The sequence below is a fragment of the Xiphophorus hellerii genome, chromosome 18 (assembly GCF_003331165.1).
Source record: "Xiphophorus hellerii strain 12219 chromosome 18, Xiphophorus_hellerii-4.1, whole genome shotgun sequence".
Taxonomy (NCBI): Eukaryota; Metazoa; Chordata; class Actinopteri; order Cyprinodontiformes; family Poeciliidae; genus Xiphophorus; species Xiphophorus hellerii.
The window spans coordinates 8,570,306-8,595,955 of NC_045689.1; the positions used below are offsets into that span (position 1 = coordinate 8,570,306).

The 25,650-nt window shown below is 37.7% G+C and overlaps 1 protein-coding gene across 1 annotated transcript in view; it reads left to right on the forward strand.

Moving 5' to 3' along the window:
- Positions 1–5,306: 5,306 nt before the first annotated feature.
- The window catches only part of LOC116707889 (cell adhesion molecule 2-like), a 150,885-nt gene continuing 130,541 nt past the window's right edge, over positions 5,307–25,650 (forward strand). Inside the window, 1 exon segment of the mRNA XM_032545570.1 lies at positions 5,307–5,847. Coding sequence (XP_032401461.1) covers positions 5,787–5,847 — 61 coding nt within the window. The 5' untranslated portion in view covers positions 5,307–5,786.

Here is a 25,650-nt window from a genome sequence, read left to right on the forward strand (position 1 = left end):
TCTTCCTGTATTTTCTGTATTGACTTTTCATTTTCTCCTGGTTCATTCATGGGTTCTGTCTGGGTAGATGGATGTCTTCACTGTGCTGTCGTACAAATCATATAGTGGATTTGTATTTTTTTCTTGACTGATACCTTTGAGCATTAAGGTCCTTTTGATCTTTTGAAACTTCTACACAAACTAACTGAAGCTGAAGGAGATTTATTTATTATGTATTTTTATTTCTAGTTAATCAGATGCGTTGCAGCTTATATTAGTTGTGTGCCAAAGAACATAAAATGCACAAAAGGTGCTTTGACTAAGAATTATTTTAAACTGAGGCATACTTGATAAATCAAATTATTGCCTGTTTTTTTCCCCCATTTTTCTCACCAACAGATTTGTTGTTGTTGCTATATACAAGATGCAAGATATTTGTCACATTAAATGTGGAAAATAAAACTTACCATTTTAACAGAGTGTGAGCCCTTTTGTAATCAACTACACCAACCAACTTTGGCCTTTGAAACAAAATATTAGAAAAATAAATATTTTCATTCAGATCTGTATTAATAAAGTTTTATGGCATTCCATTTTCTGCATTGTTGTTAATTTTCTTTAACTTCGTTTGTTCTTATTTTGTATTCATATGTACATTTTCCATTTGCTCTCTGTCTTGTATCCTGGGAAGAAGAATGAAGTCCAACCTAAGTTCCACAGGGTGAGGGGTGAAAAACAGGTCAACAGTCCATCACAGAGACAAATGAGGCAATCATGCTCACTGGCACTCACACCTTTAATCAATTTGGAAGCCCCATTTAACCTAACTTGCTTGTTTTAGGACTGAGGGGAAAACTGTTGGGAGGACATGCAAATTTCACACAAAGAGGTCCCTACTAAGACTTAAAATGGAAACAATCTTCCTGTGAGGCAATTTGCAGAACACCATTCATACACAAGGTAATTGCTTTACTGGGAAATAAAGGAACAGATATAAAAAAAAAATCAAATTAAAAACCAGAAAGGCATGAAAGTTGCAAAGACACACCAAAACTCAGAAATGTTGAAATACTGATCAGTAGCAAATAATTATCCAAGAAATTATTTAAAAAGCTTATAAGGTCAACTTTTACCTTTAGATTACGTGCTTTAAGTAAGCAGCTACTGCATGATCTTAGTCCTGATTTAATGAAGCCACATCTCATGTTTTTCGGTGCTATGCACAGGTAATGGGAGCAAATAAACCAAATGCTGCCTGCTCTGGTTTAGTTGTGGTCCTAGGAACACTGAGTGAACAGATCTTCAACCTCAGGGGGATTCATGGTTCATTCCTGACAAGTAACTCTCAGATCTATTTAGGCCTAAGGCCATTCAGTGCTTAATAGACCAGTGAGGTTTTAAAATATCCTTTTACAAACAGGAAGCTAGTGCAGTGATATAAAGACTGGTGTGATGTGATCCCTTATCCTGGTGTTGGTCTGAACTCCACATCTTAGATGAGCAGCCGCTGGTTCTTTGGTTTGTTTTATTGACATATTTGACTTTTTTTTTCTTACTTTTTTTACAGAGACATAAAGATACCACTACAAAAATCAAGCCTACTAAAAATAAATGCATGCCACAGTCTTTTGTGTCCTGTTTTGAAGGAAAACCCTTTAATCTGCCAATGTTTAAAGAAGACAAGAAGACTGAATTATACAGGATCTCCTGTTGCGATCCTAGATCTCAGTTACAAGAAACCAAAGTCTATGTAGAAATAAACTTTGCAAGGTTGTCAAAATTCTGATATCAACTCATGTCAGCACCTGCATTTCTTGCATTCCTGTGGTTTTAATCTTACCTGAAGCATACTGAGCGCTGTTCTCTAATCTTGCAACTTTAGAACTTGGGGGGAATTTTTAGACTTTAAATAAAAGTAGTACAAGAAGCAAATGTTAACTTTGTTTGATCAAATCATAACTGCCAAATAACTCAATGTCCACCATTTAAGATCTGAACCAATCAAGCACAGCACCAGACAATTCCACCTAATTTACAGTCGGTATTTTATAATCCATCCTCTCAAACACAGGGTTGTGTCAAGATATTGGGTTGTTTGAGTTTGTTTTGGGTTTGTTTAACAGAAATATTACAAGTATGAAGTGATATAAAGTTAAGTTTCCTTAACTGTTTAAATTACATGAATGCATAAAGCTGCATGGCTGCTGGTTACTCTTCAGCTTCTTGGCAATGCAGTGTTTATTAGGTGAGACAACTGTCAAGATGAGCCCAGTATATTTACACTTTTATTGGAAAATAGTAACCACAACATACATACTATCTCTGGACAAGATGTCTGGGTGATTATTTCTAATTTAACAATATATACAGAAATGTTCATACAGTGCTGACTTGCAGTGTCCTATGAATAAAGCAATAAACAGATGAAATTGTAGTCCCACTCGCCATCAATAACAAGTAATTGCTCCTGGGGTAAGAAAAAAAAAAATCCAAGAAGCATATAACACTCTCAGCACACTGTCCAATTTCAGACTTTACAAAGCTTGAGAGAGCAGCTGTTATTTCCCAGAGGAACACTGACAAGAAAAAAAAAAACATGTACGTGTCTGACACATTGAATTATAAAATTCTATTTGCAGAAATTTTGAATAGCTTTTTTTTTCACTGCAGTGCAGCAGTTAGTTGACAAAAAGTTATCAAACTGTGTCCCAACGCAATGTTTTACTGACAATCATTTATCTAAAAAATTCTGTCACAAATGTAAAATGCATTGAGCAGAGTGTATCTGGAATAGCTGCTTAGATCAGTGAGGTGGTTGAAATCCTATCACTGATGGATTAATGCATATTAATGAGTCGCCCTTGCTTTGCCTTTTTGTCTCGCAGTTTGTGTTGATTTCTTTTGTGCATCTTGGAGGCTTCTTCTGAAATAACTTGAAGCATTTTAAAATTGTTTTGTGTCATAACAGGTAGTTGGGATTCCGATGTGCGGCTTGTGACCTTGTTAAATCTGGTTGTGCACATGACGGAGAATTCCAAATTATACAAAGCAAGGAACAGAATGCGATGAAAGACCCACAGAGAATGTGCTCCCCTGCATCACAGATCTGTGTCAGCACCCCAAGCTTTTCTGCTGAACACAGATAGTCAATAAATTCCCGGTGTTAAGAAGGTGCATGAGTTGAATTCGACTCTCAGAGATCTAATGAAATGACGAGAAACTGACCTTCAGGACACATGGGATTGATTCTTAACCCCCATCCTCTTGGTAATTGGCTTTGTATAGTTCTGCTTCGAATTATAAGTGAGTTGTAAAGAGAATGTATGTCACACAAGAGCACTCAGTCCTTCAAGGTTTACAGTTCAGAAAGGCATCAATAGCTCCACCGGGAGTAGAGATGTGCATATAGTTCCAAGTTTAAAAAGGATAAAATGCAGCCTCAGCACATCTAAGTAAAAGGTTCCCTTTCAGGATCGTTTTGATTAAAAGCATAATTGATTACAACATGAAAATATACTGCGTTCATTTCTTTTTTGCCGATGAAGATTAGTGGTCCGACTGACTGTTTAAATGATGAATTTTGCATCTGCTGTTTTCCTACTGAGAGAGAAGCCAAGGCTGTTAAAAGCCTGGACTACATTTTCAGCCCCACATCTTTTCTCAGGTGGTTCGCTCAGGTCAGCGATTTGATTTGAAGTGGGAGTGGCATGGAGGACCACTGAGAAAAATTGAACCAAATTTGCCAAGCAGAATGTTAAACCATGTGTAAAATCCTTGCGATCGGCTTAGCGAACGATCCCTGGCTGAAGCTGCCATTTCCCCTTCTCACCTCTGTCTTTGAGAACGGCCACACTCATTTCTCTGAGCCTCTCGTGGGAACCCTTTGAAAGAAAGGAGGATGTCCAGGAGCCCATTTACCTCCCCTGTGTATGTGCAGTCATTCCTGACATGCACCCAGACTCGGGGTTACCACCTCTGGAAAGCAACTGTCTTTTCACACAACATGAGCAGGTCGTTCCATCACCACCACATGCTGTCCCTTTCAGTCCTCTAAAAACACATGATATGCAGTAATGCATTAGGTGTCAGTTTGGTTAAATCGAGTTACTTGTGCTGATTTCTGGCTTACTTGCTGTTTTGGATCTGAAAGAGTTAATTTATAGTGCCTTGTAAAAATGTTCACAACCTGTTCCCATCTATTGCCACATTCCAACCACAAACCTAAATGGATTTTATAAGGATATTATGTGCTACACTAGCACAAAGGAGCACATAGTAGTGAAAGGAAAATTATATGCTTAATTTTTTCTCTACAAATTATAATGAAATATGTTAAACCGCCTTTACTTTGATAGCTTTAAACAAATCCATTGCAATCAGTTGCATTCACCAGGGAAATGGAAATAGTATGGCATGATGGCAGACCTATGTAGCAAGAAGGGCCAAATTTACAAGGATATGGGATCCTGGAATTTTGACAGTTTTGGTGCTCTGTCCACTAAGAAAAACATATTGTACTAATACAAATTATAGTACGTTAATAAATAGTCCTATACATCATCAGATTTGAATTGATGCATAGTGGGTTTAGTACATTCCCTAACCAATAACTCCATGTTGTTCCAAAGAAAACAACTAAAACCTCATAATTCTCAAATATTTGAATATTGTTTATAATAATAAAAATCCTAAAATATTAATCCAACTCACCTAATTATTTCCTAGGAGTTTTAGTAAAGTAAAATCTATGCAAAGAAGGCATTCATTAAAAAAAAACTTTGCTCCCCATATCCCTTCAAAAAATTATGGCCCTGGGTCCTGTAAGCAATCGGGCGCAGGTAGTACCACATGGTTGTCTATTTAAACTGAGAAAGGAGAGCATTGACCAGGGATGGATGGAGACATAAGAATATGGTCAGAGCGAATGGGATGGTTTAGATCAAAGAGTGCTTGTGTTTTAGAATGGCTCAGTCAAAGTTCAAATTAAGATCCAATTGAGCAGCTGTGGCTGGATTTGAAAAATCACCAATATGAATACACAACATCTAATCTTAAGATTTTGCAAAGTTGGTAGAGGAAAAAAAAAAACACAAAACAAGCTGCAACAGAAGGCTGTACAAGAAGAGCACACTGCATTTTTCAGATTTTTGGAAAAAAGGTTTCCATAATTTCACAATCCTGAGCTTAAACACTAAACTGACATAGTCACAAAATCATGATCACGATAGACCTCGTCTCGTTGGACTCATATGATCTTACTATTTATTTTATTTTATTCTTTTGTGAAGAAGACATCCAGCTACATAGTCATATTTCTGCAGAAGCGTTTAGAAATCTTTGCACTGATCACTTTTTTTTTTTTTAAACAAAACAAGAATCTAATAAAAAAAATCGCGTTCGAAACTCATATAACAAAGTAACCGTGTACTCTGTGAAATTGTTTACCGGAGATCCAAAGTATGTCTAGGTGTTTTTCATTGGCGAAGCGTCTTCATTAGTCAAAAGGCGTGGGCGGGACTCTAGCTCTCTGCAGCGAGTCAAAGTGAAAGCAATAAAGGGAAGCAGGAGCTGCACTTTGCCGACGAGCATCTCTGCCGTCCTGCCTCACCACAGTCATCACTGCCCCCTCTGATCAGCGAGAACACACAGGGACTCCTGCAAAAAACCGGCAGAGTTCGTCAATGTAACTCGGGTCAGTCAGAAACTGCGCCGTTCAGCTGGATAAGTCCAATCTTGGCAGAAGAGAGAGGGGGAAAAAAAGAGAGAGTGGAGTGTTGGCGTAAAATTGTGCAGGAAAAGAGAAGAATATGATGCTCAAGCAGCACTTGATCTTCATCCTCTACAGCCTCTGCGCGAGCGTCTTTAAAGGTGAGCCCTCTTTGGACGGATGTTGCTGTTGTGCAGACGGGCGTGGTGTGCGGGGAGGTGGAGGCTGCGTGGAGTGTAAAAGATCATTTGTGTTTTGTGACACGTGAGGGCAAGTTGTTTCATTCAGCGCAAACACAAGAAAGGGGAGAGTTGGCTCGCCTTTAAAACGGCGCAGCTTCGGCTGCAGCAGTGCACGGCTGCCGCTGTCTGCCGTCAGAGCCAAGTGTGCTGGAATGCCTGGAAGTTGAATTGTGCGGCGCAGTGAGGAGCAGAATGCGGCTACACAAGTTTCTGTGTCGGAGGGACAACTTGGACGTCGCCTCAGTGACCGATAAAAGCTGCGGATTAGTTCACTGAAGCCTTCTGTGTCTGTGTTCATTCAGCTGGGCATGTGTCTCCTGAAACTGATACAGGATGCAGGAGAGGTGGCTGGTGTCTTGTTTGCTGAGTCCGGTGTCATTGAGTAGATATTTACAACCACAGGCTGCGCTTAGGTTCATTTTATGGGATTTAGCAAATCTATTTAAAACAATGAATTTGCAAAGATTTAAAAAAAGAAGAAAAAAAAGTCCTCTATGCATTTCGTTAGGTTTTATATTGTGGTCACTGTTTGAAGTGTAGCCTATGCATGTGCATCTCCAACAGTGACGGTAACACATTTTAGGACCAGCATCGTGCACTGCTCTGCTGTGCACGACCTGCGGAGACGCAGGTGAGATTGCGTGACTGCAGCTCGGTTTATACGTCGCCTCATGACAATAGCCGTTCTCCCCGCAGACCGTCCCGCTCCTGGACATGCCTGCGCAGCCACCGCCCTATAGGCGACCAGCGTTCTGAGCCCCCCCTCCAGAAGAGCTGCTGCTGGTGCCATCACAGTGCTCCATATGACAAATGACCAAATTAATCTGCCATCCTCTTTTAATAATAATAAAAATCCATAAGACATTAATGACATTGTCAGTGCAGATTTAGTGTAAGGTATTGTATAATGAAAGTGATTAGAGGTATTTTAACATAAAGCATGAATGATTTATACTAATTCCACTCAGGATCACTGTTCCCCTTATTTGAGCCTGAGAAACAAAAAGTTGATACCTGCAGGATCTCTGTTTACTCGGAAGTCCTGCATATTTATTTTTTTAATGACATTGAATTATGGAATTAACATTAGGTACGTTTTAGATTTTCAGAAGAATCCCACCACATGGCCAGGCGCACCAGAAAGTTTTCAAAAGAGTGGTCAGATTGGACAGCTGATAAGGCAGCACCACAAAACCAAGTTGTTTTTTTATGCTGTTAAACAGGGATGAACATTCAAAAGTAGGGCTATGTAAGACAAATTAAATAACCACATAAATACATAGATTAACTTAATCATCAAAATGTTGCAACTCACTAACACTTTTACTTTCTTTTAACTCTTTCCTACACATTTGTAAAATATTAAGCATAAAACAGTGTTTGATCAAGGGAGGCAGCCTTCCTAAAGGGGTAGGCATTGCCCCCCCTCGCCGCCCCCACCATCTCTGATTTGGCACATATGTAGATGCCTAGCATTAGTCCCAGTTTAGCTTAAATGCTTGAGCGTGGATTGGCAATAAGTCAGAGTCTAGATCGACCAGATTGCTGTTAAAAATCACAAAATATTTATATAATTTGCCTTAATGAATGCTCTGTTTTTGGATAGTTGCTGTCAGCAAGTCTTGCCTCATCTAACAGAGCTGTCCAACTTGAAATGCCATCATCTGTTATGCACAGCTGTGACCCGAAAAGACATCCAACCACATCCACAGCCAGAGCTTGCCTAGAGACATGCCCCTTTTGGAGAGGATTATGGTTTGAGTTAAATAACCTTGGATGATTTATTAACCTCAAAATGTTCTCATAACTTCTAACTGAAAATGCTGTCTATCTGTCGGTCTGTCTGCAACCGTGTCTGTCCGTCTGTCTGTCTCTCTGTCTGTCCGTCTGCCTGGTTTGGAGTAAAAATAATACATGTTCGTGTTTTGCACACTGTACAGACAAATCAAATGTGCCGCAGTTTGGCTTCTGAGAAATCTTTAAACAAGTGAACTACATTATAAAACTAGTCACTAAAATGCATTTTGAAAATTAGAATCACCTGTTTAGTTCTTCTCTAGTAACACGATCACCTCACGGAGCTCTTGAGTGCAACAAACAAATGATGGTGCAAATGACTGTACAGACAATGTGATCTGTGATTGCTGACATAATGAAAACGTAAACCACCCATGTCCTGGAGTTCAGTGCAAAAGTAGAAGAATAGGTAGATGAATACAGGCCTTACCATATTAGTTCAGCGAAAACCCATGATATACTGTGAGTAGCAATACTGTATATGGTGAAACGAATTAAGAATCCACTGACTTTAACTTATGCCAACAACACGATCGTTGTTGATCGAGCCTATGATTAATAATATATGAACATTACAATAGTCTTAAAGGCTTAGAAATATTGATATTGAAGAGGTTTCTCAGCGGTGTAAAGACTAGTGAGTGCAGCCGTTGCGGCAGGTAAAGAGAGAAGGGATCATTTTAGTTTTTTGTCAGATAGAGTGAAAGATCTGTCTTGTAGTTTTCAAAGCTCGACAGATAATAAAAACTGTGCTATTCATTCTTCATATCTGAAAAAACCATGGCTATTAACTACACAGACTAATTTAATTTAAAATAAGCCCAATTTGGGGGACTGTTTTTATTACCCTTGCAACGTAGCTGGTGCTTTATGTGAATAGCTTTTACCAATTCCACTTGAGGTTTTGCTAGCCTCATCCTTAACCTTCCATCCCAAATATTGCCAGTAAAAGAAGAGCCACAATTTTACAGATGTTTTCTTTTCTGAGTTCATCAAACTGAGTTATAGTAGGGAAAAAAGGGGACTTTAAAAAAGACCTTCAGATAAACCTTTTGCTAATCTTCTGTGTATATTATTACTGAGGGAGGCAGAGAAAACTTTATATTAACATTATATTTTTGCTGTCAGTAAGGTGTTTAGATTCAAGTCAAGTTAAACAGATGTAAGCTCTTTGAAAGTAAACTGTGTTTTCAACAATATGTCAAGATGTATGCCTTTCATTCTGGCTGTGAAATAGTAAGCGAGAGAGAGTAGGACTTTCAGCAAGTAATTGAACACAAATTCAGTTCAAATTCAAAAATACTTTTTTGATCCCAAAGGGAAATTAAATGTTGTAATTCATTAATTCAGATTCTTCGAAGAGTTATTGTAGATGGTGGTGGCTGTTGGTGGGAAAGATCTCTATAGCGGTCTGTATTACAGCTAATCTGAAGAAGCCTCTGACTGAAGATACTTAAAACAGTCTCATGAAGAGGATGGTCAGGGTTGTCCTATAATTTTCTTGATTTTTTTGAAGGGGCCTTCTTTGCATCATCATCTTCAGAGCAGAACCAGCCTTTTTTTTTATCAGGTTGTTGAGCCTTTTTAGGTCCCTGACTCTGATACTGCTGCCCCAAGATAACCTCAGAAGAGATCACGCTCTCAACAACAGACTTATAGAAGATCTGCAGCATTTTGCTGCAAACACTGACAGAATTTTAACTTCCTCCAGAAGTACAGCCGAGTCATATAGAGTGCAGCAAAGGTGCTTTGTTTTATGTTTCTGAGGTATTTCTTGTAGAGCTTGGTAGATTTGGCCATCCTGACAGGTTTGAGGTGTTGAGGTAACGATTTGTATTGTCTACAGCAGTGGATGTCCAAACCTTTTGGGAAAGAAAACAAAAATTGTCAAGGTGAGAGGACAGAGGGCTGCAAAATATCTATTTTTTAAATAATTGTATTGAAAATAAAAGTAGAAAATAAAAACATTTGACATTTTTTTAACAATACACTAAACATGCAAGATTTTAATGAAACAAATGAACTATTCACATTTAAAAATAATAATATAAAAAAAAATGTCCATCTGCATCAACTGCCTGTGGTTGTTGGCCAATTTCATGGTCTCCTGACTGCATTTTTGACATCCCTGCTCTAGGGAACACATAGAGACTATGTTGTAGTAGTACTAGCCTTCTAATATAAGATCAGAGGCTAAATATAGTTTTATAAAGTCAACTCTGTAAGTATTGAGTCTTGGTTTAAAAATAGTAAAACCATTTATAAATAAACTGAATTAAATTGAACAGTTTTACAGCAACTGCTCTCTCTCACTCTTCCCTGTTATCCTTGCAGGGTCATTTGGGGCTGATGGCTATCTCCAACGGTGTGTGATGGAATGGCACACACAGGTTGCCAGTCCATCACAAGGCAAACAGACACGCAGGATGAACAGCCATGCGTGTGTAAAATCATATCTAAGGGTAATTTAGAGTAACAAATTAGCCTAAAAAGTCATGTTTGGTCAGTGAAAGACCAAAGACCTGCATTCTCTCGCAGGAATGCATGGGGAGAACCTCCAGACCCCATGAAGAAAGGCCCCAGGATGTCAGGTCAAATAATTTACCAAACCAGGAGAACAGAAATCAGCCATGAAATTCTAATCAGTACCTCTCTGTTAGTCAATTATATTAAATCCCGCTAAAATACTCCAGTATAAAAAAAGACAAGCTGCTTTTTGTACGTATATTTTAATTTGCATCTCTTACCAGCTTACGTTGATGGCCCAATTGTCCAGTTCCACTCAATGGAAATCTCTCACTACATTAAACAGCCTGCCATTGTATTTCTACGCAGTAGTTGTCTTTGATTTATTTCAAATGCTTGGTATTATACAGCAGTGATCAAATTTTATTCTCCTTTGTCTATAAAAACATGAAGCACCAAAAATTTCTATGTCCTGCACATCTTTTTGTCTTTATGGGGCTTGTTAAGATCAAAAGCTTCAACAAAAGTTGTGCCAGTTTTGAGGTTAAAAATAGTCAACAGAAAGCTAGCCTACTTGGCACCAGATTTTGGTTCATGAGAGGAGAGCGAAAGAACAGGGCCCAGAAAATGTATCTTGTCCAGAGGCTGTTCTGAGATAGCGCCCACTTCAAGGGCTACTTAAAATATTTATGATACGAGGGTAAAGTTTAGATGCATCAGGTGCCAAGGCCAGTGCTCCAAAAGTTACAAATCGCATGTTACTTTCTAAAGATGTGAAAAGTCAAACAACGAACCAAAAAAATAAATAACTAAATAAATAGTCGTTAAACAAAGCATTGCATCGAGAGAAGGGCTGCACAATTACCCAAACATGTCATTAAAATGATTTGAATTTTTAATCTGCTTCAATTGTGGACTGTTCTGAAAACATTTGAGCAATTAAATGATATGACTTAGGAAAGAACTATTCAGATTTTTATTTAAGTGAAGCAGTTGGTGCACTGTACAATCCTGCGGGAGTAAAAGCTTAAAATATTAGCAGTAAAATGTATTTCTCCTACGGTCCAGTCTTTTTCAAGCTTTGCTTTTAGAGTGCATAAGAAAACTGCTTGTGCCTCTTCTGGATAGATCGAACTGTTTATACATAATTTTTGTGAATACATGTATATTTTTCAAATAAAGTGAAAGGGAAGAGATGAGAGAAAAAATATAAAATACATTTTGTAGTGCCTGTTTCGGGAAGAATATATAAACAGTTCTATTCAGGTGCACATTATAGAACTATTAAATATGTTCATCATTCATATAGCTAATCTACACATAATTATAGAAATTATAACAAACCCTTTTGGTAATTAACTCTTCTCTTTTCCCTCTCTAGTTTGATTTCAAATAGAATATGTACAGTATATAACAAATGACTATGAAGTGAGAAGTTTAGAGGAGAAAAAAAAATCTTTCTTAGATCAGTACACTTTATGGTCTGTGGCATCCCCTGTTTCCTCTGAAGTCATGAGCAATTTTCTGAGAAACCATCCTCTCTAACAGGCAAACAAACAAATGGGACTGAAAACATAACCTCTTCAGCGCACGTATAAGGGAGCGGAATCTACTGAGCGTTTACGGCCTAATCGACAGTTAAATTGCAGTGCACCACATCACATACTGCAGCGATTCTGTAGACAAGACTTCAGCCTCAGCAGCTCTGTTCATGCACCATAATGTTGTGAGTCATTTCACACAGACTCAGTCCTATTTTTTTCCCCTTTGTCGAAGAAATACTCGTATTATTTTTGCTTATGTGAAATGCTGAAATCCTGTTTATTACTTTAGCCCATGGGGTGGGTTGCTGTCTAAATGTTTAAAATGACTGGTTAAATATATACACATATTTTGTTGCCATGTGAGGGTTTTGAAAGGTGCTGTTGTTGCACCCATACGTGCACAAGTGGGAACTTGTACCAGTCTGTGAAGTGTTGAGGTATCACAACACCATCAGAGCATATTTCACCAAAGGCAGCTAATGAAGACAGCAGACAGACTTGTCAAAGAGAGTTATCAGGTAAGATGGCAGGCAGGCTAGTAATGCTAATTAGCCATGTGGTGCAGCCATACCCAGGCTCTTCGCAAACCCCTTGACTGGTTGTAACATGAATGTACGCCTTATGATCTGCACATTTCTTTGTAGGACTGAGTCTTTGTGATTTCCCTCCTTCTCAAGTGTTTCATCACTTTCCGTCTTACTGAGCCCAGAAATCTCCCACACCACCAGGGGAACTTGCCTTTTGTTTGAGCACGGCGCCTTTCATCATGGTTTATCTCATCAGACATGTTGGCGAGAATAGCCTGGCAGGTGACATTTGGGTGTGCCTTTGACCGTGATGTGTGGGGGCAATAATGAAGTTAATGGAGGACAAATAAAAAGTATTTACTCTCGTATCAAATACGCAGTTGTTTAAAAGCGAGATAAGGCGGGTATACCTTTATAACACAAATTAAAAATTTCCTTCTTGAATAAAGATAAGATTGAGAGCAATCAAAATACAAAACCAGTAAGGGAAGGTTTTTAAATATTGGGGTGTGTGTAGAGTTTGCCAAAAAGTTCTTATGAATTGTGATTCACAATTCAGAATAGATTTAAAATGTCCCTTATCAATTTTTTTTTAAAAATTAAAGAAATCTGCTGACTGTTGACCTTCATTTTGTAACACCACAGGATGTCCTGATGTCACCATGAAGCCGGTAATGAAACATACACAATCATAGAAAGTACCAAAACAAAAAGCAAACATTTGGACTCACTTAGTTTTTAACTCACTTAGTCCCTGGTATGGGGGAGCTTGATGTGAGCTTCGCTGTCTGCAAAGTTTGGAAAATATAGATTAAACACCATGAATGCATTGAGACAATCTACAGAGGAGCCAATCCCCCATACAGAGCTGAGCGGTGTGATGTGTGATTGGTCAGAAGTTTGGGGACGTGTTTTATGCAGAAACGCATTTGGAAAGCAATGTCAATATTTCGCTTGAATTAGTTCACTTCCACTATCCAGTTTTTGTATCCGCAGGCGATGTGATTACTTTTGAGGAATGTTTATGCAACCCTCTTTGAAATTATGCACATTTGCACAATTCTTCACTAAATAACTTCAAAAACTGTCAAATAGCTAAAAACTCCTGGATGGAAATTGTGATGTCTTTATCCATGGACACGGTTGTCTGCCATAAAGTATGGCATCCATTCTGTTACCGTCTTGTAAAAGCAAAACAAAGGATGAAGGGAGGAAGTAGGAAAGACTCTTTAATGTCCCCATTTGTCATTCTGTTTTGGAAAGTAGACTGGAGTAAATCATGAGGATCCTTTGCACACCTACAGATTAAAGCAGAAATCATAATCGTTTTGAATCAAAAATTGATTTTGAATCAAATTTTGCCTCCAAATATCAGAATCAAATCGTATTGTGAGATTGTAAAAGATTTACACCCCTATGAGAAAGATCCACACATTTTTGAGGTTGTGAAGATTGCCCATTTTAAATGCTTCCTCTCAGTACATAGCATAACATATTCAGTCCACAGGCTGTCTATTTGTCTATTGTCTGTTTAGCAACTGGTGTTTTGCCACTAAAAAGCCTTTCTTTAAAATTAAAAAAAATGCAGCCTTAAAGTCTTTTTAAAGTCAAAGACTGACTGACAAAATATCACTGATTTATAAAAAATCTAAGTATTAATTTCGCACATTTTAATTCAAGCTGGCAAAGAAAGTTTTGTTTTATTTGGTGATACGACTGTGATATGCAGTTTGCACATTCACACTTTAATCAGCCAAACAACACTACAAACTGTTCAATCTGCAAAAAGAAGTCAAGAGGATCAGAATTAAATCAAGCGTCGCCTCTTAGTGTTCTTGTTTAAGCAACAGTTGAGTGGTTTAGAAGCTTATTGTTGAATATACTGAGAAGCTGTCACTCTCACCATTAGGCTGCTTGATTCAAACAGGATTTCCACGCTTCTAAAATCACCATAAATATGAAAAGTACCAACTGTCTTGGTTGTTCACTTAAACTGTCAGATTGGGCATAGTTTTAGGTTTCAGACTAAAACTGGTGCACCAGACTTTTTTTTTTATTGCTCTTCTCTATCTCTCTTACTTTTGGAAAGTGAGTTCTGTTGCAGCTCGAATCTGATTCCAGCCAATGTGAACTGCAAAATGCCAGACTGTGAGACACAGGGAGCCTGTGAGATGTGTGGCTGAGCACATCTCCTGTGGGTTAGAAAAATCAGTCAGCAGGAATAAGCTGGCTGAGCTGACGACAAGGTATGGTGGAGAAGGGAGGTTTACGTTCAAGGATACCCTTTCCCCACTGCTGAGGGTTAGCTTATCCCTGCAGAATGTCTCCCAGCTGCCAAGTGCTGGCTCTGGCGCTATATGCAGCATGCCACTGCAAATGATAATCCAGTAAAAAGAACCAATATGCTGCAAAAGAGTCAGCGATGCCCTGTTGGCTCTTTGTTGACAGATATACATCTGTGGGGATAAACCCCAAACTAGAGGCAAATGTGCTCAGACAAGTGGGGAAGGGGCTTTGAGATTAGCTGCTCACCTGCCTCAGCGTCATACTGTGTGATGTCAGACCCCCTTTGCCCTGCTCTTTGTCATCCCACGTTTACACACTATGCACCATTCGAGTGGCTGTAAGCGCAGCAATGAATCTAAAGGAATCCAAAGGAATTACACTATGAAAGACTATTTTTGCCCAATTCCTGGAGGAATATGGTTAAAAAGCAGCCATGAAGCCTTCATACCTGATACCTCATGATAAGCTTGAGGCTTTACTTGAGCCTCGTGAAAAGTAGCTAAAGCAGTGTTTATCTCAAGAAGGTTTCAGAGATCAACATGTAACCAACCTAATTGAGGTTACGTTTGCCTGGTAATCTCAATTAGCTCAGTCAACAATTGTGTTGCAGCAAAAAAAATTATATTTGTGTTTGAAATGATCAAATATACATGACAAGATAAAACAAATTTTTATAGCAAACCATAGATCCATACAGTAAAATTCTCTGCTGTAATTAAATTCAAGTAATTTAAACTACTATGGCATTATAAAAGCAGAATTTATTTCGACATGTTTAAAGTGATTTGAAAAATGGAAATATCGGAATATGAGAATTTTTGATGCAGGTCCTGGTGTGAAGCTCGGTAGTAGGCGTGTGTTCTGTGAGAGGTTTGTGCGTTCCCGACATTACAGTATTGTGTCTGAAATGAAGCCTATACTTCATTTCATTGCTGTTTGCGGAGTTGACCTTTACCATTCTCTCTTGGCCTTCATATCTGTTGAAGTGGGCTATTGCCCGACTACGGATGAGCCTGTGAATCTCATTTACTCTGTGCAATGATCTCCCTTTTCGCCTTTTGCTGCAGTCACTGAACAAAGTTAATATTTTTTCTACTGAAATTGCATCAGTACACTAGTCTTTGACCCAACAGACAGGTAATCTTTTAGGTTATTTTTATCACAGTGGGTGTTGTGCTGCAAAGAAGTTAAACAACTAAAGTTTTCTGTTTTCCAGGCTGAAAACGTAGTTCTAAGAAAAGAAGTATGTCGTTAAATTTAAACCAAAAAACATTTAGAACGTCGACATCAGTGCTTGTTTTTGAATTGTATTGGATTGATCTGTGAATGGACAAATGATGCTGGATGTTGTAATTTTTGTCTTTTTCCTGGAGGATTTCCAACAAGAAATCCAAAATGAGATTTGTAAAACTGTTTTACAATTCCCCTTAGTCTAAGGGAGACAGAAGCATTTCTGAATTTGTCACCAAGTGCTCTTTTCTGTCTATGTGTGAGGTGTCAGTTTTCTCATTCAATGCCTTTTTTTTTTTTTAACTCTGTGAGAAAATGGATGTGTGGTGTAAGAAAGCATGTAACGTGTGATCTGCAGGAGTCTCAATGAATAAGAGTTTGGAGCTTTGTATTGATAAAGACCAGAAGATGATGTATCATTGTATCAATGTTTGGGCTTAATCTCAGATTGTGAAACAGACACAAAAGAAGAAAGTTTAAATGTGTTCACATGAACAACAAAATTACACAAAAGTTACTTTTGTTGTGGCACAACAGAAAAATACTGTGTTTAGGTAGTAGTTGTTCTTTGTGTCGAGAGAAATGTTTTGGATATGTCAGAAAACTATTCGACAGGAATATTTTCTTGCTTTTACTTCTGTATAGGTTCAAATAAAATGTGCCATGTTTTTGTAATCTGAACCATGTACTTATTATTGAACAATCTTACTCAAGTTAAGCAGGTAAAATTGTTTGTGTTAAAATTTCTGTGGTTTTGATGTTTCTTTACAAACTCATAAAATTGTAGTTTTGATATCCACAACCTTCAAAATACTGAAAGTGGATCTTTGTTAGTCTAGTAAATGAGATGCAAGTATTATTATTATTATTATTATTAAGAAATGTACTCCCTTAGCAGATTAGCAGGTCATTTCAGACAAACATTAACCAGTTGAATTCTTTTATCCTTTTAGAAGATGCCAAATTTCCACCACCACCACCACAAAAGAAAAAAAGAAACAGTATGCCAAATCCAAAAAAAAAACAAAAAAAACTAAAAACAGGCATCTTCCTGCTATGATATAACCCAGCTATGTCCAGCAGTCCTTTTGTAAGGACTGCTGGACATTAAGTCCAGCACATTAAGTTGTTATCTACTATGCATATTTTTGGTTTTCCTTCTCTCTGTCTTGAAAAAGACAAAACTGAAAAGCTCAGGTATGTTCTCTGCTGTGAAGGTTGCATGTTCCTATTAGAGAGAACATCGGGTTCCTCACCAGGGGCGGACAGGAGAAAAAAAGTGGCCTGTGAGTTCCTGATAAACTGACCCACCTCCAACTGCTTGGTTGAATTTTTTATTTTAGGTTTAGAAATATAGACTTATAGTCACATTTCTAATGTGATGATCCTTATTCTCAGATGGCCAATATAATTTTCTCAACAATATGTACACATAGATTACCTTTAAGATTAATTATAACATAAATGTTTACTGTAAAAGCTAAAACTAAAGGTCAGGAATGTTTACATTTTTTACTTCACTTTCCTGGAGGCCTTTCTTATTTTTATGTCTCTTAACTTTTCAGTGCCACCTTTATGTTTTGTAGTTTGCTTTCACTGATCAGTTTTCACAGCATTTAATGTTGCTTGACAGTGTAGCAAAGCAAAGCAAGCAGCTATACTGCTTGAAATTTATCAAGCAATCAAATTTATTCTCAATATAATTTGTTTCTTTTGTAAACAATAAACATTTCTTTATTGAGAATGATACTAAATTTGAATTGAACAGCTAACAGTTTTAGCAGAGATCACATAAAAGGTTTTAAAATGCTTAAGAACTAAATTTAAGAATTATTTGGCAAGTTTATTTTGTGAAAGTGCAAAGAATAATATTCATAGTTTGTTTTGTTACCATAGCCACAACCTGATGCAATCATTGTGTTTGAGCTCAGTTTCTTCACAAATACTTCTCGGCAAATAACCAATTTGCTTTTAAGCTTGGCCAATCAAACTGGGCCCCCTCTCTCGGACCCCACCAAATCCATGTTGAACTGCTGCTATGGTGGTGATGTTCTTGGTGGTGAAGCGGGTCCCCTAAATCATACTCAGCTGAAGGCCCCATACCACCTATGAGCCAGAACCACTGTACTGCTCATCTCTCTGAGGGACGCAAGAGACAAACAGGGAAATTTAATTGATGTGGTACTAGTAGGACAAGGTTTTTCCATTCCAAGACAGTTGTTTTTTTTAATAAGTGCCACAGAGACTTTTGTTTTTCTAGGCCAACTTTCATAGGACAAGTTTTTCTGATTTCCTCTCTTCATTGTCAGCCAGCTGGCCCTGTGGCCCTTGTTCACATGTTTACAGGTCCACTCTGCAGCCCCGAAAACAACAGCGTGCTACAGGACTGCTGAGGAGCACAAAAGCAAAACCACGGGCCCACTAACCCAGCGGCCCACTGGGAAAATTCCCATACGCCAGTCTGCCCCTGTTCCTCTCTCTGCTCTTAAGTGTTATGTTGTCTTGACAATCTTCCACGTGCGATACATGAGGATGGACATGCAAACATGTTTATACATCTTTTCCGGCAAGAACCCGGAAAATGTATCTACTAAATTTTTCAGTTCTAAAGACTTCACCAACTGCTCTCTGCATCTGAATGATAATGAAACGCTTGAAATGCACCAATCACTTTTGTGTCTGATTGTGGTTGTTGCCCATCTCTGACATGCCATTGCTGATCTTAGCTGTAATTAAGAGCATTCAAAATAATTTTCCAGTCTTTCTGTCTTTAACGGTCACTAATAATTTATGTTAGAAGTACAGGCAACATTTTTTGACGAGACAAGATGCAGTAAATCAGTTTCATAGAAAAGAAGAAATATATATTGTGGAGAAAACATTTTAAGCTTTATTTAGCACAATGTAATAGATATTAGTGTGGTTAGTATTAATAATCGTCTCCTTTCCCTGGAGACTGGTTAGGGCTGGTCAAGCTGAAAATCAAACCGTTCTGGTCTACAGTTTATTCCTTAGTTCAACTTTAGGTCAAACTGTAATGACAATATTTGTTTTGCTACTGCTAAAATTTGAAAAAGTGTCTTTTTTATTGTTTCATTGCATTTATGGACAATTTCATAATTGTAGTAAAGCGTTAAAGTACAAATATAAAATCTACATGTACTTAACTATGCAAAATTAAATTTTACACTTTTTTTTAACCACAGCAGCATGATAAAATAATGTGAAAGCCTATGATTATTTACCCTTTAACATGAAATCTGTGCAAACCTGATTCAGTGATGTCAACAATATTTTATCCTAAGGATTTAAAACACAGTGAATCTGTTTCCTTTATCAGCTTTTTTAAATACAGTATTAACACAGAAAGTCCATCAGTTTCACATAGGCAGCCGGATTTTGCATCACTGACTTTCTGTGCTCATAAAGGCCCTTCAGTCAAGCAGTCAGGCTGGATGAGCTCCAGATAAAAAGACTCTACTGCACTATCTTTGGAAAATTGATAGCTCGCTGGAATAAGTAACACATTTTCAGGGACTTGTAAGCAGCAAATCATAGGCAATGTAGTTCTTCATTGCAGGGTCAGAATTTAAGTATTGGTATTAGGATTTGATATGCTTGGCAGTTCTTGACATGGGATAGTAATAAGGAGGTTTGGCAAAAACATTGAATACTTCACGGTCTTACTAGCACAGTATGTAAGAGATGTACTGTATTTTTCGGACTATAGGGCGCACCGGATTATATATGTTTCGCATAAAGTGAAACAAAATACGGTAGTCGGATAGGTCAGACTTTATTCAAATCATTAACAATAACTGTCAATATTACACAAAAAAGTACACTCACTTTTTCAATCATTCATCTTCTACGAATTCATCAAATTCCTCGTCTTCGATGTCGAAATTTAACAGTTGGGCGATAGCGGCATCAAGCAAGCCCGGATCCCTCTCGTCATCATCCTGATACAGTCTCATTGCTGTTGCTTGGCTGTTCATTGATGATTCTGGCCTTCGTGAAAGCTCGGACGACAGCTGAAAAGTGGTTCGCCACCCCAAAACAAGTCTGTCTAGACAGCATAGAAAGCTGACTCCACGAGGTTTCTGTCCAGCAGCGATTATGCTTCGACAATCAAGGGGAGTGGCTTCGTCGCTTACCAAAGTCCTAATAAAACATACAGTACACTGTTCATACATAAGGCGCACCGGAATATAAGGCGCATTGCCGATTCTTTTGCACATATAGGGTTCTTTATGTGCGCCTTATAGTCCCAAAAATACGGTAAACCATATCAACACTAGGTATGGGTCAGCATAAGATTTAAAACAAAATGTAAGTATTTTAAAGCACGTTGCCAACCAGCTTGTCCCTCTCCTAACTGCTGTGTTAAAAAAGGTCCATCTTAATAAGTAGTGAGTGAGATTCATTGTTTACACAATTGTATGTCAACCACTAATATTTCACACAAAAAAAAAATTCTTTGCTGTAACTATAAATAAAGTAGCAGCCTCGATTTAGCCAGGTGTTCAACAGTGGAGAAAATACTGATCAGTCAACGACTTGTTCTGTATCTAATTAAAAAAAACTTTTAGCATTATGAATGACTGCAATGTAAAATTAACAATTAACCTAACAATTCTAAAAATTTGGACCAGGAGGGTTATTGTAAAAATCATTTTTTCCCCACCCCCATTGCACACCTTAGCAGGGATCTGGAAAGCATTCACACCTAACAAATAAGGCAAGTAACATAACGACCACTCATTTTTTGTGGAATATAGCTCACTTTTTCATACCTGAAGCTTATGTGGCTTATATTATAAGCTTGTACAGCTTATACCATCACAGTTGGACACAGGAGCCAGTGCAGCCATGCACCATCCTCTGTCCTAACAACTGTGTTGGCATACTCATTATCACAACCTGTCAACTGTTGTTTTAAATCCACAGGATATTCTACATTACAGCTGCTTCTTACTGTTGTGTTCGCCTCTGGGCCTGTGTCCCCAACCCAACATCTTCAGCCTTTGGCAACCTTTGGTTTGTTTTCTGCTTTCTCTGCAGTAGTTTTATGTATAGATTTTTTTTTTAAAACATAAACAATTGTTGTAACTGTTAAGATATGTCAGACTCATGCTCTTCAGCCAAAAAACATCCTTTCCACTAATATAAGGAATTCTGCTAGGTGATTATTGACTGTAGAAGGCTATGAGTCAAAGAAAATCCAAGCCTGTTTACTTTTTAGTTCTATCCTAAATTTTGTCTTTAATAATGCTATATGTCTCTGTGTGTAACAGATACACACAGACATAAATTTTGCTTTTACTTCAGTGTAACGGGGGGACAATTATTTTCCTCCAAAACCGGTTTAAGTGAGATGCCATCCTTTTAAAAAAAAACTAACTTTAGGATAAAGACTCAAAAAGCACAAGCTTAAGCTCTTGCATGTTTATACCCTTTTATTGACTTCCTCTTTAAAGGCTTCCCACAAGTCTCAGCTAAAGCTGGAGTTCAGATACTGAATGCAGGCATATTTGCAAGTGAAGGTGGGGATAAAAGCGTTGAAACTCATGTCCTCATAAAGAGAGATCAGCAGTGTGTACGGGGACTGCATACCGATGCAAGAGATGCCAATGCTCAGAGCCAGAGAGCACGCTATGCTGAAAAAAAAAAAGCCTTAAGCTGAGAGCAGAGGGATAAGGAAGGAGAAGGTGAGAGGCAGAGAGGCACACAAACTGTATAAATCCGAGGAAGTGTTATTATGTAAGGTATCTGCCACTTCCCTTACCTGCTGTGACTTGAAAATGCAAAAGGGGTTATTGCAATTATGTGTGAAAGGTTAACTATTACATGTGGCATTATGGATCTACCTTCTGAGCACTTATTTCAGATATTAGTAGCCTGATGTGATTGTTCCTTCACAGGTGTGTGCATACAGGTGTTTACAGATATATAAGATCTTGAGAAATAAAACATTTTTAGTGAGTTATCCGCTTGTTGCCAAGAAAACCTGGAGAGCAGCAAAGACTTATAGCATTTTCTTGCTGCAGTATTGTGACTTTCAGAGGACATGTACACAGCAAATATCTGTGATTTTTCTTTTTTCTTTTTACTCTTAAGGGCCAATTTGTACCGGATGCACTCAGGCAACAATAGATCTCTTGTTATTCTTATTGTGTCATGTTACAGTTAATATCTGCCAACATGAAAGTGTTCTTTTACACATGCATTTTGTAACAGGTGTGTCTGCGTGATGAAAATAATCCTTTGGAGCTTTGGACAAATTTTAGACGAGTTTGAGTTTCTGTTGGTTATCTAGCCTGCGTACTAAATTAGACATGAAAATTAAGATGCACTGATTAGACTTTGTGGAGGATTTATAATCTCCAATTTTAGTCAAGCTTTGATAGAGCTGATATCAATCTGAGGAATTTTTGATTTCTCTTTAGGAAATATATGAAGAGATAATAACAGTATTCAGATTGGTTTCGTCCAGCCTGACAGGTTACACTACTAGCTAGTATACATGTATAGGTATGCAAGTATATATTGGCAGAGGCATTTACTTGCCTGCCATCAAACACTAAAGAACTTGTGTGATATATGTTTCTAAATCTGTAGCATTTAATATGATCGAGATCGACCCTGTGCAGATTATAATAGCTCTCTTGGGAAAGCTTCCCTCAAGGTTTAGGGGCTTATGGGAAGTTTTGTGTATTCCTCCAGAAACACAATCGTGAGGTCACACACTGGTGTTGGACAACATGGCCTGGTTTGCTGTTTTATTAAAGATGGTTTTATGGGTAGAGGTCAGGACTCTGTGCAGCCCAGTCATGTTCTTCAGCACCTGAAGAACCTGCAAATGTTGAATAGACTACTTCTACTTAAATTGACATTTCAATTGTCTTTACAGAAATTTATATTAAAATATGTTGTTGAACATGCACTTTTTACAATCCATGACTTTTAATAATTTTTTTTATTAATAATGGACTTTGAATTTGTCTCTAAAGCCCATGTCAGATGTTCATAATTCTATTAACAGAAGCATATCAGAAATAATCCATGAAATCAAAAAGCAGAAAATGCGCTTAAATAATCACTAAATAGATTCATATTAGTGATGCACCAACCAATGGATTGGCTATCAGAAGGTCAGGTCTAGAGGCACAGATTTTTTTATTTTTTGAATGATTAAATTATTCATAACCAGGATCTCCCACCATTTTCAGTTGTAAAGACGTTAACCAACCTACTCTTTGACTCACTTTCTTAAAGTTTGAAAGCCAGGTTGAGGATATACACTCTGGTGCATAGACAGAAATCATCTTGTAATTACTTCTCACTGTTGGATTTGAAATGATCTCTATCAAAGAGTCTTAATATTATTTTTTTATCATTCATGTGTTATAATTCTTAGAATAAATTAGAGTACCATAAGTCAAGCTCAAAATCTGCAGATCAGTCTACAAATAAAACTGTCATTGGCCAGAAAAAGCCTGATCACTGGGTTACCATTTCCTCTGGCTTTTAATAATCTGCAGAATGAGAAATTGTTTTACCTGCATGAGTAGATACAACTTTATTGTAGTTTTATGCCTTCCTATTACCAAAAGGTTTTGTATGTATTTGAATCAAATATCAAATTTCAGACTGTCTAATATGAAGATAATGGAAACAATATTCTGAAATGTAGAAACTACATCTGTTACAGCAACAGAGTTAACTTTGGTGTCAATAACAGGCTTGCCTTTCCCATTGGCAGCTATATCTGCTATATTTCACAAATCACAAAGAGAAAGACGCGGTTTTTAAGGATTGTACTGCTGAAATAGCAGGATATGAAGTCGAGATGGAGGCTACAATAAGCCGCTATAATGGCCAGTCTGGATAGACCCTGGACTCCATGGACTCTGGGATGATTATACATTTAGTATCCTCTAGAGTGAGGACATCCAGTGTGCATCAAGTGACCTTAACCACTAGAGCTGTATAGCATCCCCCAGATAATGACTATTCTGAACCCCAGGAGCAGGCCTCATCACCCCATAAATACAGGGAACATACAGACTCGCAGTGGAGAGCTACACACTGTAACTTTTCAAATGCATTCGTACTTGTTGAGGGGAATGTGGTGCAGAAAAAAGAAGAACAGGTTGGCATTCAATGGTTAATGAGAACTTTGTTGTTTTGGACGCTGTACTTTAGTTATTCTGGTCTAAATGACAAAGGATTGCTAATGCTAATATTTACAACGAGGTATACAGAGTATGACAAATTATCTTGGATTAAAAAATCTCTTTTTGGCAACTTTGAGCAGAATTGATGTTTTCTAACAAGATCATCTTTACAAATTATTACAAAATATACATTTTATTAGTTCATCCAGAAAAAAAATAATTTTGTAAAAGCTAATTTGTAGTTCAACAAGGCCCTGCTGATAAATCAATCAATCAATCAAATTTTATTTGTATATCACATTTCAGCAGCAAGGCTTTTCAAAGTGCTTTACATCATATGAAACACAGAAACACAATGCAACATAGAATCAACAATCAAAACACAACATTAAGTCAGGTTCCATCAATAAATTTGTAATTGATTACGTTTCAAATACAATCCTAAACAGGGTGGGTTTTTAGGTCAGTGAACCTGGAGAAGATTTCTTTTACAACAAATACGATGGAGCTGATGTGAAATGTCTTTTTCAGGTTGGAATAATACATAAAAAAAATTTGAAGCTCTTTTTTTTCTCAGGGGTAGCACAGTACAAAAAGGTTTCTCTTTTCAATAGTTTCACTCCTGCCTGAATTGTCACTGTGGGGCCCCACTTTTCACTCAATGTAGAAGTGGGCCCTCTGGACACAACTGCTTTCCGTGGTGCTGACAAACTAACCACTTCTGTTGTGCAGAGCTCCAAGCCTCTATGTGGTCTATGTATAATCTGAACACCTACTCAGAGCAGCAGATTTTTTTTTTTCCATATGTGTCATTTTGACTAAAATATTGTGTGCCTTGCAAAAACTGTTCTCTTCCAACTGTTCCCATGGTTTAACTACAAACGTCAATGTATTTAATGGAGATTTATGTGCCAGATGAACAGTGGCACAAAAAATGTGAAAGTAATATTTTGAAACACTAGACAACATTTCTATTTTGCCCATTTTTTTCTTCAGTACTCCAAAACAAAATCTTACACGGCCAATTACCTTTTGAAGGTACCAAACCAAACTGAGTGTGTGCAATTAATCATAGTATCAGTTCAACATTCAGTTTGACAAATACATATGAACTGGACTCACTCAGACTTCTGTTAAATAACATAAATGAACAGACAGCTTCAGTAAGATCAAAGAACACCATAGACAAGTTAGGGGGGAGATTGTGGAGGGTTTTAAAGCATGGTTAAATTTTAAAACCATCTATGCATTAAGCAAAACTGGAAACAGTGTGTCACAGGTTGATAGTGACTCTGGAGGAGCTGCAGAGATCCGAAGCTCAGGTGGGAGAATTGCTGGCAGGACATCTTTTTGGGGTGCTTTGCCTGTTTTGGTGTTTGTGTCGGTGTTATGCTAAAACAGTATTGTTTATACTTATTATAATACTTATACTTATTAAAATGTTAATTTTAATGTAAAATATATGTTCTTTAGTAAAGTAACATCTAAAAAGTGCTTTGAACTGACAGTCAGTGTTAGTCATGAACACCTTTGCAAAATTTGGGAAGTTCAGATCATTTCTTGTGGAAAAGACTTTCTTTTGAAGGGTGGGATCTAGTTGTGTAAGTCTGGTTTCCTCTCCACGTGGTGAGTGTTGTTCAGCCTGTCAAACAAAATGTTCTTACAAACAAATAAATAGTGTTTGTAGGAAAT